This window comes from Ambystoma mexicanum, chromosome 12 (genome assembly GCF_040938575.1).
Source record: "Ambystoma mexicanum isolate Mex_15411 chromosome 12, UKY_AmexF1_1, whole genome shotgun sequence".
NCBI lineage: Eukaryota > Metazoa > Chordata > Amphibia > Caudata > Ambystomatidae > Ambystoma > Ambystoma mexicanum.
This window is the reverse complement of record NC_090936.1, coordinates 922,178,447-922,195,769: the sequence shown is the minus strand read 5'-3', so window position 1 is coordinate 922,195,769 and position 17,323 is coordinate 922,178,447. Positions and strand designations below refer to the sequence as shown.

General features: G+C 43.6%; 1 protein-coding gene across 2 annotated transcripts in view; it reads right to left on the bottom strand.

Moving 5' to 3' along the window:
* Positions 1 to 7,968: 7,968 nt before the first annotated feature.
* The window catches only part of LOC138514114 (resistance to inhibitors of cholinesterase protein 3-like), an 819,949-nt gene continuing 810,594 nt past the window's right edge, over positions 7,969 to 17,323 (bottom strand). The window contains exon 6 of one of the 2 annotated variants that reach the window (XM_069629409.1): positions 7,969 to 8,543. In XM_069629409.1, the coding sequence (XP_069485510.1) occupies positions 8,251 to 8,543 (293 nt within the window). In that variant the 3' untranslated portion in view covers positions 7,969 to 8,250. The remainder of the gene's footprint in view (positions 8,544 to 17,323) is intronic. The other variant, XM_069629410.1, reaches the window with a different exon arrangement.

The window sequence follows — 17,323 nt, the reverse complement described above, 5'->3', positions numbered from 1 at the left end:
GTTGGAAATTGGGTGGATACCTGGAAAAAAAATTCTGCCCAGTGTTTGGGGAATTTCTGCCCTCCTGTGGGAAGTTAGGAGGGAAGTTCCCTGGGTCAGGTGCTTGGCTGGATCCCCCCCCTTGGGCTGGAGGAGTCCATACATAACCCAGGATTGGTCTGTTTCCCTTGTAGCGGGGACTTACATAGTCAGGGGAGCGAGGGACCCCATTTGTGGGATTACCTCCTTGACTCCCGGTCTGTGACTGGTCCGTGGGCCTTCTGGGCTGTGAATTGTTCGGTGCAGGCAGGTTTTTAGGCCCCCCCCATCTCCAAATCTAAAACCTTTACCTCTGCCACCTTGGCAGCAGCAGGGGTGCGGACGGTTTGGGGGTTTTTGGGCTGATTCTTATTTTCCACCGGTTTCTGCAACTCAGTTGCGGGTGGCCTGCTCAATGACCCAGTCTAAAGATCTTTTCTCGTGAAAATCTCTCACAAGCTGGGTCATTATGTATTTGGGGAGAGCATGGAAAAATGTGTTGATGAATTCTCTGCTGTCCGTGCGCACCCTTCTGGTGGTCTGTGCAAAGACACGCTTCAATTTTTGCACAAATTCTTGTGGGGCTTGATCCTCCCCACATTGCAAATTGTAGGCTGCCTTGCGAGCCTCTTGGGGATTTCTGTGAACAGAAAAATGTTTCAAGATGGCCGCCCTGTAGGTGGACCATCTTGAATGATTTTGGTCCTCCAGCCCCGCAAAGAAAATGGAGTATTCTGGGGAGAATGTCCATTTTACATTCTCAATGCAGCTACTGCTGTCCTTCAAATGGAAAGTCTCCATCATTTGCTCAAAGAGCTCCAAGTGTTCCCAAACAGAATACTTGGAGTTCTTGTGATAAGGGATGATGACACTCCTTATTGCCTTGATCTGCTTTAAGGGGTCCTTAAGCAAGGCCCTTTTTGCCTTTTTGGTTCGGGTAACCCTGGTCCACTCATCCTCTGACTCAGAGGCACTGCTCCCAGAGGTGCCCGTCTGATCTTCCAGGTTTTCCCGGATTCTGCGAGCCTGGGAATGGCTGGCAGAATGTGGGGACCTGGTCTCCTGTGTCCTGGGCCGCTCAGAGGAGTCTTCAGATCCCTCCTTGCTGCCAGGATTTGATGGGTACCCACCCCACTGACCTAACTGGGCGGAGGTTTTCAGGATGCCCTTAGTGGGCCTACTCTCCTGGGGTTCCCCACTAAATAGCACTGTGCTTAGGTGCCCATACTCGGATGCCCGCCCATCCATTCCTGGGAGGTACTGGCCTATGAACCCCATACTTTTGGCTGGATAGTAATCTGCCCTCCCTGTGGCCCTGTGCTCATGTGCGCCAGGGCACATGGGGTTGGCAGAGTCCAAGGACTGGGAGAGATGAAGGCCTCTGGTACTAGGGCTCCTGAGGTTATGCTCAGGTGTTTCCCTTTCCCAGCGAACTTCATCTATGTCAGCCCCTGCTCCCTGTTGCAATGCAAGAGCCTGCGCTTTCAGTTCCTCAGTTAAGGCCTTACTAGACTATCAGTCTCTCCTGCATGGCTACTAGAGGTGTCGCGGTATTAGTTTTATGATGGTACAATAACCTTCTTGCGAAATGACGGTATATCATGGTTATCGCGGTACAGCAGGTGGAGTTAAGTACTCTTAACAAATATTTTCTAAAAGGTCATAAATTGTCAGATTTATCATCACAAACAAAACCAGGCACCCAGAATTGGGCTTTTCAACATACTTTCCACTGAAATGCCACCCCTTGCTTCCACCAAACACACACATGTGGAGAATAGGAGCGGGGGGGGGGGGGAGCCCTGCGACTGGCAAAGCAAACTGAATAGCTTCTCTTAAGTGGTCATTTAGGCTTTTAGCTCCCCCACTGGCTACTGGTGAAGATGAACATGTTGGCATCTTGATAACCTGCATGCCACAGATCAATGGATTCTGATGGTAGTATATGCTTGTGCGCGCACACACATGCACACTCTTTAAGTTACAGCCTTTCGTTTACTTGCGGGCCAAAAGGTGTTCAGTAATCACAGACATGTTACCCTTTGGTATGGCAGCAGGGAATACCCACAGAGAGGAGTACATTTCGCAGTGTGACTTATTATATGTAAATTCAATGATAGAACCAGGGAAATCCCCCATTCTCATATGTTTAGAAAACAATATCCATTATAAATATATAAACCCCAAAGCCGGCAACCCAAAGTAAACCCTTTTGCTTCTTGGCACTGTATTTACTCTTCCTATTGCTGACATATTGATTTTGTGTTAGGCACGTGTGGTTTATGGAATAGCATTAAAAACTGCTCCAATTGAAACTACTTGGCAGACAGCACATCCAACAGTGCAAGACCAAGACTGCACAGCACTTGCTTAATGAAGCCTTTCCAAATCAGATTGAAAAGCACACTTAACGGTATGAAAGGTATACCGGTATAAACAATGTGACGGTTATGATTGTTCAATTAAGTGGTTCACGGTATCTTTAACGGTATACCGTAATACTGTTACATCCCTAATGGCTACCTTTTGCTGGAGCCTATCATTGTGCTGACAGAGAGCTTAATTTTCTTTCTGCGCTTCCTGGTTGGTCCTGGAATACTGGGCTAGTCTTTGCTGCAGGAGGGTTACCTCCTGAGTCCCATCCCTACTGGCCTGCTCCTTTCTTGCCAGAGCATCTTCCACCCTCCTGATGTGCTCTAACAAGTTCTGATGCTCTTTTTGGAGGTCACCCAGCCCCTGGAGGGCCAGGTGATTTCCTTCAATTTTTTTCTTTTAATTGGCAGACTTCCTGGCCTAAGGTGTCCCTTTCCTGACTAGAGCCTGCATTTGTGCCGCCAGGTCGTCCCTCTGCCTTTGAAAGGCACAGCTTTCTGGTGTTCTTGTTCAAACTCTGCCTGGGTATCCAGTTCTTTCAATCAGTTTATTGCTCTCTGTCTTCTCCCTATCTAGGTGGCTTTGCAGGGTGTCTACCTGCTCTGCGCATGCCCTATTGAAGTCCAGTTGTTGCTCCAGCTTTTTCTGGCTCTGCAGTAGGGCGTCCAAACCTTCTTGGTACTCCTTCTGCAAGGCCAGAAATATGTTATCCTGGTCAGACTTTTCCTGTTGCAGGATATCCATTTCCTCCTTTATTTTAATAATATACTGCCTACTATCATGTTCTGACTCCTGGCTCCTCTGCAGCCTCTGCTCAGAAGAGACCAGGTCAGATTGGGCCTTCTCTAATGCCATCAGTTGCCTATTTGCCAGATCTTGGCCTTCAGCACATTTGTCCTGTATGGCTCCCATATGTAAATATAAATATGTCGCTACCCTGGCAATCTTGTTGTGCTCATCCTTGGCCTTAGGGGCCATATATAGTTCACTCAGGGCCACATGTAAGGGACCACAATCTCTTCATATATCTGACCCTGTTTCAGTGATCTGGGGTGCGATTGCCTGCAACCAGACCGCCTGGTCCTGATGAGCCCACTCACCTCTCAAAAATAGCTTATGTAAGAGGTGTTCTCTGGCTATTTTTATATCTACCAAGGTCGTCATTCTGGAACTTGATTTCCTTCCTGACTTACAGAAGTTTGTATTTTCTTTTGCAAAACAGACCGTTCCTTTGAGGGGTGTTTTTACAGTGTAACACGGTGTGGTGATCCAACAGAATTTATATATCCTGTCAGTTAGCACACTGTATTAATCTGCACAAGTGATAGATCTAATCCAGGATACCCGGCTACGAGCCCCCACTCTGTTAATGTCTCCAATCAAGCATTCCCACCAAGTCAGTGCCTTGTCTGGGATTGCTCAAGGGAAGCCCTTATATATTTTTACGACAAGTTATAATCTGGATGATGAACCCTTGTATAACGCCCCTCTCTTAGAATCCCCCTGACCCCACTGAGCCCAAAAGTAGCTTTGTTTTGCAAATTAAAAAGGTTTATTTGAAAAATTAAACAATAGATATATATCACACGTTTATAAATAAATTGATAATTGATAGCACACTTGTGAATATGAGCAGCAATTAGCAATAGCTAATCTTACAGTAGCACAGTTCTTGGTTACTTATGAATAAGAACAGAGGACTAAGGTAGCAGAGAATGCTTCATATGGTTCAAGGAAATGCAAGGTGGGACAGAATGCAACAGAGAAATAATTTGATATGATTTCAACAAGAGATAATGTGATCGCTTTTTCTTTTGACAATTCCCTCCCCCCCGTTATGCAATATAAGGAAATGGAAGGAGAGCACACAGTCTTCAAGAATACCAACAAAAATGCAATACAAAGTTCCAATTCCCCCCCAGCAAGCTGAGAGCACCAGGGATAATTTTTAATAACACAGGCCCAAAATACTTTAATGTGGTGGCAATGAAGTGAAAAATGTGCTAAACATGCTTTTAATTCCCTCTAGAGGTTCAGGGTGAGTGGGAGATACTTTAAATCAGTTCAGGCCAGCCCTATCAATGATTCAGGGATGATTATCAGGTTGAAAACAGAATTCCGTAATGTAAGCAAAAGACAAATATTTTTACACGTGGCTGAAATTAAACAAAGTGTCAAATTGCGGCAATTTAGTCGCGTGCATCGAGCGCAATTACGAAGGACTAGCAAGTCGGTTTAGAGATTGTTGGCAACCTTAGAATCTCAGCTTTAAAATAAAAGTTGAATCTCGCTTCTATCAAACAGTTCAGGAGATACGGACGATTTCGTGAAGGTAGATTTTCAGAAATGGCCCCAAAGGGGTGTGGTTTTCCAAAGCACATGGTGGAATTTCTGATTTGTCCACGTCCCCCAACTCAAGTTGCTCACAGATGCAGCGCCCCTCCCATTTCCTACCAAGAGGAAGCCATTTACGACCCCCCTAATTTAACATTTGCCTGGGCCAGGGAAGGCCCATTGTTCAGTTTCCTGCAGTCCCCAGGTGCCACTCCCCTAATTCAATCAGAGAGGTGTCATCTCCTTTTGGCAGGGGCAGCAGAATGCAGCCAGGCCTGGGAACACAGCTGCTGATCATGTTTCAACTCCTGTCGGGGGTAGTTGTTGGGCAGAATTCAATCTCTTTAAGCCAGGCTTCAGCTAAATGTCACTTTGGTTCCCAGTTTTCTACATTCAAACCAAACTTGCAATTTTTACACATGCAGCTAGAACACTGATTCTACGTTCAAAACTATGACATTTAAACAATTGCAACCTATGTAACACTCAAAAGTAGGTCACTCATTTTTCTAAACATTTCCATTTTAGTGGCTTTAAACCCAAATTCACTTAAGCTGCTGACATACCCAGCTATTTTCAATACATACATTAGACAATTACTTCCTTCCTGTCATTTCAGAATATAGTTTTACATTGTATCCACCTCTTAGCAAGTCTTTCTTTGGCCTGGTTTGGGTTCATTTGTTCAGTTTTACACAAGTGTCTGGTGGTTTTAAAACACCGGCTTTCTGGTAGTGGTGAGCACCAGTATTGCACCCCTTTTTGACATTAATAACAGATTTTGAACACCACCAGATTCCTTAGCACTGATTTTGTTCATGGCGCTTCTGGCACCTCACGCTCACACTGGTGGGTGGAAGGTCAGGCGATCGTTTTGGTGTGCGCACAAACTGCGCGGTTTTCCTGGATTTTGGCACAAATGTGGGTTTTTCCGCCATCTTGGATTTTCTAAGCCCACAGCACCAAATGTTGTAGCATATTAACTTGAACGTGGGTCAAGACACCCAACAAAATACAGTTTGTAAGTGAAACTGAAACTGTTTTTCTTTTACCAAGAATTCCCAGCCTGACGACAGGGAATATTCATGAGCATGTGAATTCATGCCAGACCCCATGCTGGGCAATGGCCATATGGCAAAGAAATGCAAACAATTATTAAGAAAGTAATGCAAATTACTAATCTTGAAATGAAAGGGGAGGAGTTTCTACCAATCCTAAATTTGAAGTCCTGAATAAAATCCCTCCTTCCAAAGTTTGGAAGCGAGTTAGGTTTACAGCTGTTTAGTAAACACAAATAATATAACAATTACATTATATTATGGGATCAGGTTTACTCAAAGATCTACATGTGAATTATTAGATAAAGAAATGATACTTTTTGTCCTGAAATCCTGTCTGAACCTACAACCGTTATAGAAGTATTGTGTATGTTGCAAGGGATCAAGAAACAACAGCAGATTTGTTGATTGTTTAATTTACATGTCGAATCCAGAGTATGTTTTCCTAATGTTCCCTGTCCTTAAGGAAACAAGAGAAAATTTGGTTGGAGGGACGCCTTGAAACCGATGCTATGCCTACAGATAAAACAGAAAATTGAATATTTTTATAAAATGGAAAGAAATTAATTATTCATCAACTTATATGGATAAAAAGGTCTTTGCTCCAAATTTGAATTATATAAACGATGTTAACTTATTCTGATATGTGTAACACAATTATTCCAATGAAGCATGTATGGGTTTTATATAACTGTGATACTTTGAAATAATTTCTATTCATTTATTTAGGCATTTATAGAAGAGCACCCAACCCAGAGGCATCTGGGCGTTGGTTACAGTAAACGTGCTTAGGGCAAAGAAGAACATCATAGTTATGTTGTTAAGTGAGACTGGAACAACAAGTTACATTGTAGTACAGGTCACCAAGGGACTCAGCATTGGGTTAGAGGTTTTGTGAAAAGGCAGGTTTTTAGGCATTTGCGGAATGTCCAAAAAGAAGGTTCAGATTGTAGTTCTAATGGGAGTGCATTCCAATATATAAATTATGCACAACACCTTTTAGCCTCCAGCGCCATGTGATTTGGATCACCTAACCTCAAAGGGAGCCACATCCACCGAAGAGCTTCCAACCTTCGCTTGGATGGCCCATAGTTTACTTTCCACAGTAGCCGTGAGGTACGGTTTACTGTTCCTTCAATTATTCTGAATGCATTAATTGAATTTCACCTAAATCCAGAATTAGCATGTCCTGTTTTCCAGCCTACATCACATAAGCTTCTTTTCTTGAAGAAATACTACACAATTTGTATTATCTAGATGATGCCTGAAATTCCACTTAGATAAAACAAAACCTTTCTGGAAATCTAATCATCTTTTTTATGGTGCACTTACTCCTGACAAAGCAGGTAGGACTGCAACGGACAGGTGAATAGTATTTTGATTGTCGAAAGGTTACAACATAAGAGGCATGTGGACCCCTCAGTGGCTTCATGCTCATTCCACGACAACTAAGATAGCATGGATGGCCTTCAGAGACATGGATTTCTTGCAGAGGTTGACATGGCAGATATGTGGGCCAATCCTCATACCTTTCGTAAGCATTACTTTTTGGATATTTCATCTAGGAAGGATACTGCATAAAAGGCGGACGAAGGTCTTGCACAACTTCTCCCCTTAAACCCTTGTCAAAGCATATGCCACTGTTCTCTATTCAACTTTGCAGTCTATAAAAATCAAGCTTCCAACCAGTTAGGAAGGAGGAGAGCAGGACACAACAATAAGTACAAATTACTTTCATGGTGATTCTAGCATGTTTAGTGCTTGCTTTCACTGCATCACACACCCTAGGAGCCACCCCCTCACAGCATATGGTGGGCTATAACCCCCATGTTGGAGAAAACATGTAGGACATGCGACAGAAAAGGTGGTGAGGCATAGGTTGGACCAATGCCTAAGTATGTGATAGAACGCCTGTGGTGGGGGCCTGGCACCAAAATGATTCAAGTGATATCACCTTAGAAAAGGCTGGAGAAGAAGGATTAAAAGAATAAGAATCACCATGAGGGTAACTCTTCCTTCTTCACCTACCCCTTATAAACAGGACCAAATGGATGGCTTAATGAACATAGCATATCAATGAAGGTGCTCTCTTACTACTACCTTAGGCAGAGCGCTACCATTTTGTGCACGTTAAAAAAATAAATCCAGGGACAGGAAAGATAAGATGGACATCACTACATGTAAATAGTATTCTGATCAATTTAATATGTGCAAAAAAAACAATATATACAAATATTTCATATATTAACTATTAACAGAAGACAGTACACCTTAAACATCATAAAAACATTACAATCAGTATTTTCTATAATAACATTTTAAATAGAAAAAAATGATATTGCAAACATATTGGTTATAAAGTACAGAGCAGAGAAATAATGACGTATGTCAAATACTCAGAAATTCTGTTACATGCCCCTGAAACAAGAACTGAAAATGCATTTTAGATCAATGTTATTACCATTTGTCATTCAATTATGTTCCGTTTCCGTAACCCAATTTTTTCTTTGTCAAATTCATTGCTATGAATAATGGTTTCTTTCAATCCGAGTATCTCTAGGTCAGGCAACTGGTCAGCAAATAATCTGTCAGAGTCCTTTTGATCTGCTTCCTCTTCTCTGATATGATAAGTATCTGACCAATCATCTTCCCCATTTCCAGCACTGCAATATGTGTCCTCATTGTTTTCTTTTTTCTTATGCTGTTGCCCAAATGACTGAATAAGGTCTTCAAGTTTATGGTTGCATGTGTTATTCTCATCTGAGGTGAAACAGAAAACGCAGCATTAACATGTCTTCCCACTAAGGTAAATAAAACAGTTTTCAAGTGCAGCAGGATAAGGATACCTTTGGCTCACCCTTTGGTTGCTTTAGGCTTAAACAAGGAAGATGAAATGGGGGCCAGGAGGCATGTATTAGCACGATTCAAAACAGTTTCAAGTGATGAAGAATGTAGTAACTTCAAATGACAGGTCACATTGGTGCACTGATCCTAGTTGCACCAATATTTTAAATAAAGGATTGTTTGATTAGTGAGATCTTTTAATCCCTCTGATGCATTTAGGCAAAACCATGAACACTTCACCTGCATGTGTTCTCTAAATATAAATTACATTTCAAGAATGGCCCATTTGCACCAAGTTTTATTGAATTAGGACTTTATTTCACCTGTACACATATTGTTTTCACTAGCTTGTGACTTAATCCTTTTATAATTTTTATAGAAATTAATTTTGAATGAATTCTTTCACATTTGTAAAAATGATTGCATCAACATAACTTTTTCAATCAACAATTTGCTTCGTATAACTTCCAATTTCTCGGATCATCAAATTGATTACTTTACCTTCAATTTCTCTAGGTTTGTCTCACAACAACTTAATTCATTTTCAATCAGTTCATTGAATAACTTTTACGAAGACCATAGCATCAGATTAACTTTTAAATTATAATACCATATAACTGGCAACAATGTTTTAGTCTTTACACTGTTAGAAAAACCTACACTGTTAGAACAGCTTTGTGTTTAAGCTGCTCCAAAAGCCTTGTGTTGAGTAGTGATGATTTTATTTAAAAGTGGTACGAGGAAGTCACTGTTCTGACAGAAGTGGTCAATGCCATGTACCAGAGCTTTCACAGAAACAAAACTCAGCTACTGATAAGTTTAGATGATCCTATAACTATCTAAGGATACCTTTGGCTCAGCCTTTCGTTGCTTTAGGCTTAAACGAGGAAGATGAAATGGGGGCGGCATGAATTAGCACAATTCAAAACTGTTTCAAGTGATTAAGAATGCAGTCACTTCAAATAACACAGGAGCCTGTGCACTTATCCTAGGTTGCACCAATATTTTAAATAAAGGATTGTTTGATTAGTGATAACTTTTAATCCCTCTGCTGCATTCAGGCAAAATCATGAACACTATACCTGCATATGTTCTCTAAATATAAATTACAACATTTCAAGAATGGCCCATTTGCGCCAAGTTTTATTGAATTAGGACTTTCTTTCACCTGTACACAAATTGTTTTCACTAGCTTGTTACTTAATCCTTTTATATTTTTTATAGAAATTAATTTTGAATGAATTCTTTCACATTTGTAAAAATAATTGCATCAACATAACTTTTTCAATAAATAATTGGCTTCGTATAACTTCCAATTTATCAGATCATCAAATTGATTAATTTACCTTCAATTTCTCTAGGTTTGTCTCACAACAACTTAATTCTTTTTCAATCAGTTCATTGATTAACATCTACGAAGACGATAGCATCAGATTCACTTTTACATAATACCATATAAGTGCCAACAATGTTTTAGTCTTTACACTGTTAGAAAAACCTACACTGTTATAACAGCTTTGTGTTTAAGCTGCTCAAAAAGCCGTGAATTAGCAAAGATTCCCTTTACTGCACCTTTCCTTCCATCTTTAGGGAACCCCTAAACATTTTTGCTTTTTTTAAAATCTGACCTGTACTTTTTGCAGTACAGTGAAGCCTTAAGCGTCACTGCACTAGCCTTTGCTCATATGTTATGGGTAAATTGAAATGTCCTTCAGGCTATCAGTACTCAGAAACAGTGTTTCCCTTAGTCGTGTTACTTTGCTGCTACTTGTGGTTATTTTTGTATCACTTGGGGTAACATTTTATCATTGCAAAAAGCAGCTTACACTGCAGTACAATGGGGTGCATTTTTGTTTTGCCCTAGACTAACACTCAGAGGATTTTTGGTTACCCTACGTGTGCTCAAAAGATGGGCTGGTGGCAGCAGTGACTTTTCCCCACTTTTTGGAGAATTTTATTTTAGCCCTACCGCGTTTACCGTGTTTGGCTACTGACAGTGGCTACTGGTCAAACATGGCCGTGCCACGAGAGTTTTCGCCTGTTCTTTTTCCATCTTGTTGTTTAGCCTTCTTCCTGGCCTCAGAGGCCAGGAGGATCCTTGTAAGGACTTCCAGTGACCGGGAAAGCAGCAGCTTTTGGCGGGCTACTGGAAGGCTATGTGTGTTTGCAGGCAGGATGTGGGCTTGGTCAGTCTGACTCCAATCCACATTCTGGTTTCTGTGTGGTATGCATGAATGTTCCGCCAGTGGTCCTGATTGGACCACTGCTGGGCGGTGTGTGTGGGCTAGTCCTTCTATTAGCTAGCGGGAGTTTCAGGTCCTACCTGGTTTTAGGATAAGAAGAGGATCCCTGCACCCATTCTTTAGAGATCGTGTAGAAACCTGAAGGAGCCAAGTATTCTTGTCCAGCTGTGAGACCCGCAAAGAAACCTGAAACCTAACCGATGGAGGCCTGGAAACCAACATCTGCTGCAGCCTAGTTGAGTCCTGTCTTGCTCGTGATCTTCAGTAGCCCTGCAAAGGTGTTACAACCCTTGGTGTGGAGGGACCATCCATTCCCGACGTCTGCTCGGTGCCCAGCACAAAAACCGCCTTCAGAAATGCCCTGGCACCAGCCTGTAGCTGACCAGCTTTGTTTTTGGGCTACTGTGCTAACTTGGTCACTGCATCGAGTTTCGACCAGCAAAAGACACCAACCAGAGTGGGGCTCGAACCGGCAACCCCTGGGAATCAAGGACCACAGATTTCTGCTGGAATAGCAACGTAGGACACCCATCCTTTGTTCTACCAAGTCTGGGGAAGATTTGGAGTAAGGGGGTAAGTTGCTGAGCTTTTATATACTCCCATTATAAGTCAATGGGCTTATAATAATCCAATTTCTAACACTATTGGCGTTGCCTATGCTTGCCTTTGCAAGACTTCTGACTGTTGGGGCTAATGTTGGGCATTAGTATACATTGAACCCTAACTCTAAGAACACTTTACTGGACCCCAGAGACCCTTCCTGCATTTTTTTTCCTGCATCATAAATTCTGTGGAACTGTATCCTGAACTATTGGGCACAAGGCCTCAGGCAATTTAGGGCTGGACAATTTTAGCTACGGATCATCTCTGTGGACCTTTTTGTGTATAATACTTGTCTATCCATTCCTTTGCAGGAGTATCTGATTTGTATTGTGCATTTGAACCAAGTGAATGTATATATGTATTTAGTTTGATAGTATTGTGTGTTAAGTCTACCTGCTTGAATTAATTTTTCTATAGTGTGTTTTGGCCATAATTAAAATAACTATGTTTATACATCTGTCTAAGTGTAATTTTTGATGCCCATTGTGTGACCTCATTGTGGACCCTTTACAAGCCCCCCCCCCCCGATCCCCTGAAGAATTAAGCCTAGACTGCCAGGCCACAGTATAGAAAATCAGTCCTAACAAATTGGTGTACAGCGGTGGGATGACCCTCTCCACATAACATCTGGGTGTTTTGTGAAAAGGAACTGTATTGGGTACCACACTGTAGATCACTGGTGGTGTGACCAGATTATACTTACACAATACACTATACTATCATGGAAACAATTACTTTCACCACTTTGAGTGCCTCAAAAGACGATCACTTGAGAACCTTGTGTGTTGAGACAGGCTTGACAGTCTCTGGCACAAAAGCGGAGCTAATTGTAAAAATTCTGGATTTTGAAAGAAACAAAGTTGTGCTTAACTTAACAAATGGTCTTGATAGTGGAGCTGGGGCTGGACCCAGCAACAGGAATGTCATTACTGTCTCTATAGTGGCAGGTGTTGTGGATGAGGAGGGAGAAAGTGCACCCCCTGGACCTCTGGTTGAGGCCTCCTCACAAGCTGAGGCATTGATTAATTTGAAAATAGACACCCTCAGGCTCAAGGAGAAAGAGCTTGAGTTTGCTATGGCCAAATTGGAAATTGAGGGGGTTTAGAGGCAGAAAGATAGGGATCACCAGCTGGGGCTTGCCAAGATTCGGGCTTCACAAGGTTCTTCCAGAGAATCTGGAGATGGTTCTGGGTCCTCTTCACATCCTAGGTTTCCTAAAGACCTCCTGAGCATGTATGAGGTGAGGAATGATATAATTGACTGGCTTGTAACTTTTGAATATGCATGTGAGGTACAAGGAGTGAGTGATGCTGACAGGATTGCATGGTTGATCAGCAGACTGCCCCATTCTGGCTGCAGTGCCAATATGGAAATGTCAGAGGCTGATCGATTAGACTTTGTAAAACTGAAGGAATCTCTGATCATCAAGTTTGGAAAAACTCCTGTCCAATACTTGAGGCGGTTTAGAGAATACACAAAGAGAGAATATATGACCTATGTAAGTTGTGTTGCCGATTCCTTGAAGAACTTGAGTGGCTGAATAGAAGGCTAATCACCTTTGAAGGTATAATCAATTTGGTCAAGCTTGAACATATTTTTGCCTCTTGTTCCCCAGAGCTTAAGCAGCATTTTGCTGACTCAAAGGAGTTAAATCCAAATAGGCTAGCCATTGCTGCAGACTTACGGGTTTCACAAAGAGTGTCCCATAAGGACAAGCTTGCTTCAGGTAAGCAGGACGAGGGAAAGAAGCAGAAAGAGAAAGAGGGTGGGGATACTGATAAAACTATGTCCAAGAAGGCCCACAAAAAGTATAATAAGAGGAAGTCATCAGAATCAGGTCAGGGTAGTGGGACTAACCCTCCCAAGCAGGTACGTGGTTACATTAAGCCTCCCTATGTGTCAAGTTCCAGTGGATCTTGTTACACTTCTGCAGCAAGTGAGCACAGGAAGGTAGACCCCAAATGTAAGGGTAAGATCTTGGGGGTCCACTCTGGCAGTCTGACCGTCTCTCAGTATGAGGAAGAAGAGATGGCAGAGGTGTCCGTCACTTTAGACTATATTGCCTCAGAGGAAGAGTCTGAAGTTAGCCTAGATTCCTTGGAAACTAGCAGTGCTGGAGCATTGTCTCCCATCCCAGTCCTATTGCATAGTGAAAATTCTGTTGAGGATAGTGTTCAGGTAGTAGGTGTAACTACCTCTACTGTTCGGAACACTGGGCCCAGTCCTACTGAAGTAGCTTCATTCATGGTAAACCCACAGGTTCTTGCCAGAGTTCCTGTGGGGGATACTCAGTTGGCTGGAAGGCCCTCTATTAATGTTCCAGTAGCACCTGTCATTCAAGCTGCGAATAGAGAAATGGTCAGAGCATCTGTCAATGTAAGGAGAGTGGTTCCTAGAAGGGTGGTGGGTGAGTTGAGTCTTCAAGACTTAGGTCCTGATAGGCCCTCACCAGACCCTTCAAGCACTATGGGCCTCATTCCAAGGTTGGAGGTAGCCCTGGTGCTATTAGCACCATGGCTATCCCCTTTTCGCATACCGGGATCCGGGTCCCCCGAATGGGGAATTACCGGGCCATTCCAACCTTGGAGGACCCGGTATTTCCCCATTCAGGGAACCCGTTCCCATTTGAGCCCCCATAAGGCTCAATGGGAATGGGGAGCATGCTAATAACGGGCCCGTTATTAGCATGCTGGTTCTTTAGCAGCTCCCACTAAGGGCGCCTGGGAAAAACAGCCGCCCTTAGCAGGATCCGCTAAAAGACCTCGTAATTCAGAGGTAAGGGGTTAACGGCACTGGCACCTTTACCGGCGCCGTTAACCCCTTACCTCCAACCTCGTAATGACCCCCTATGTCTTAAAATCAGGCTGTGTTAGCCAAGTCTAAGAGAAAGTCTAGGCCAAGGGGAAAACCATGGCCAGTTGTGTCAGAGTCAGAGAGAAGGAGAATATTCCCCCTGCCTTACCTACAACTGATGTTGAGGTAGTTGGAAGTGTCAACATTCCTAGTTTGGAAAAGGGACCCCCCAGAAAACCTTGAGTCCTAAGGGCCCCCTCAGCTGCCTAATATACAGGTAGAGGAGAGTCCTAGGAGACCAAGAAGTATGGGCCAACAGAAAAGGAAACCATCATGGTTAGGCCTATGGAGAAAGGCCTGCTTCCAATGGGAGGATTCTCCTCCAGTGAAGCCAAAAGTTCAACAGGAAGGTGGGTCACTGCAAAGTATACCCCCAGGGCAAACCTTGATAGGTTGAAGGTTACGCAGATTGTGAGACTCTTCCTCCTACAGTTCGTGTGAGACATTCCCCTGGTGATGCATCCTAGTGTCAGCATATCACATGTGTGGTCTAACACACATTCCTGCTGGCCCACGATGGAGGTCCCAGAGGAAAACCAATGTGGGAGTCTCACTCTCTGTCATCAGGTTGACAGCAGTGAGGAAAGAATTCAATTACTCCAGAGTTCATTTTTAGGAGTGAGCTCATCGTTACCAGAGACATGGCCTAATTGTATTAGCCCTTTGACTCTGAAGACCTCAGGCAATAGGTTGCAAGTGGTGATTACTGATCATAATCCAATATGCCCTTGTATCAACCCACAGGGAATGACTGCCAAGTCAGCCATTGACACCATACTGAATGACAGCTACAGTGATAGCGCCTCTGCTGTGCTCATTAGTGATCAAACCCAGTGGAGGGATGGTGAAGTGACCTGTCAAGTGTCACTGAGCTGTCATCCACAGAATGGTCTGAGAGATCTGTCAGATCTCTGAGGAGTTTGATTGGAGCTCTCAGTGAGCCCTATAGATGGAGGTGGGACCTTCTCCGGTCAAGCCTGTTCTGTAAATTCCTGACTGCCTGTCAGTGGTCTGGGCCTTGCCATGTTTCACAGCTTGGCAAGGTACACTATTCTCAAGGGTTTGTGAACTAGACAGATTGCCATACAGTTTCCTGGGAATAGTATGGAGGATTTTATCTTGAAGGATACAATTGGAGCCCTGCTTATGGCCATAGAGTGGGAGCCATATAAATCTGCCTCTCTACCCTGTGTCAAAGCAGCCCTTGTAATGGCTTCAGTGTGGATGGCCTAGTGTCTCCTCGCCTGACCCCACATCAACAAGGTGAGCTGGAGAGTTTGTTGAGGCAATCTCCTCCCTTGATGTCACAGACACCCTTTATAACAGGCTGGTATCACCCAGACTGAATTCTGGGAATAAGTGAACCCACCATGTTTGGGTATTGTGGTGGCCCAGAACCAAGAGAAAGCTTTGACAGTTGGTGTGAGATCCACCCTGTGTTGGAACAAAGTGTTGGAACAAAGAGTGTATGAGCATTCTAGCTGTCAAGAGTTCAGTTCTGAGGAACTGGAGGGATATACCGGTAAAGCCAGTTTTGGATTCTGTACGGACACTAGAACTCTGTGTTCTGTCCCCAAGACAGAAGCAGACTCTTCACTAAGAGGTAACGCCTTAGTGGATCTCAGCTCTGTACTGAAAAGTACAGTAGCTGTTTTGAGCTATCTGCAGGGTATGGCAACATACCCCTGTCAGTCTGTGCTGAGGAGGAGACAGCAGTTTCAACCTTTTCAGAGCCTTACTTGAGTGTATGGTCTTCTGGATTGGTGGCTGCAACTGACACCTGTCAACTTAGCTTAGCCACTCTTCTTAATGGGAAAATGGATCTCAGCAATACATGTCTGGAACCCCCACTTCGAAGGGACTGGGTGTGACTCAAGAGACTGTGTGTCAGGACCTTCATTAGGCCAACTTGTTCAGGAAGAAAGCCAAGTGTCAAACTGAACAGGAGCCATGGGCCTTCCTCATGCATGAAGTTGGAGTATGTGGGGACAAGATGCAACCTCCTGTCAGTGAAGTACATCAGGCACAGAACTGGACAACCCCCACTACCCAAGCCCAAGTGAGGACTTTACTGGGCCTCACTGGGAAATACAGGAGCAAAGTGGCAGCCAATAGAAATATAGCTGTCCCTCTGACTGCCCTCACTACACATAGGGGACCTAAAGAGTTCTTATGGACGCCTGAGTGTGAGAAGGCCTTCACTGGCCTGAAAGAATCCCTAGGACAGGCCCCTGGTTTAAGGGCACCTGACTGGAGAGACCTTTCTTAGTGCAGACAGATGCCTATGACACTGGGATAGTTTGAAGACTTTCACAGCTTAATGACAAAGGTGAGCAACACCCTATATGTCTATTCAGCTACCAGCTTAGGAGTGGAGAACTCAGTTGGCCCCAGCTGGAGAAGAGTTGTTTTTCCATTGTATGGTGCCTTACGAAGTTGAGGTCCTACCTCCATGGAACCCACTTTACTGTGTATGCTCCCCCTCAAACCTTGAAGTGGTTGATAGATGTTAAGGGAGAGAATCCAAAGTGGCTCAGGTGGTTCTTGAATCTGCAGGCCTTGAACTTCACTATTGGGCATAGGCCAGATCCCAAATGTTGATGGGTTGTCCAACAGGGATAACCGAATGGAACAGATGACCCATCCAGGGGCAGAGCGGTCCCCCTGTCCCTTAGTCTTGGGGCGGAGGGTGTTAGGAAAGATTCTCTTTACTGCACCTTTCCTTCCATCTTTATGGAACCGCTAAACCTTTTGGCTTTTATTTTTTAATCTGACCTGTACTTTTTGCAGTACAGTAAAGCCTTAAGCTTTACTGCACTGGCCTTTGCTCATATGTTATGGGTAAACTGATATGTCCTCCAGGCAATCAGTACTGGGAAACAGCGTTTCCCTTAGTCGTGTTACTGTGTTGCTACTTGTGGTTACTTTTGTATCACTTGTGGTAACTTTTTATCATTGCACAAAGCAGCTTACACTGCAGTGCAATGGGGTGCATTT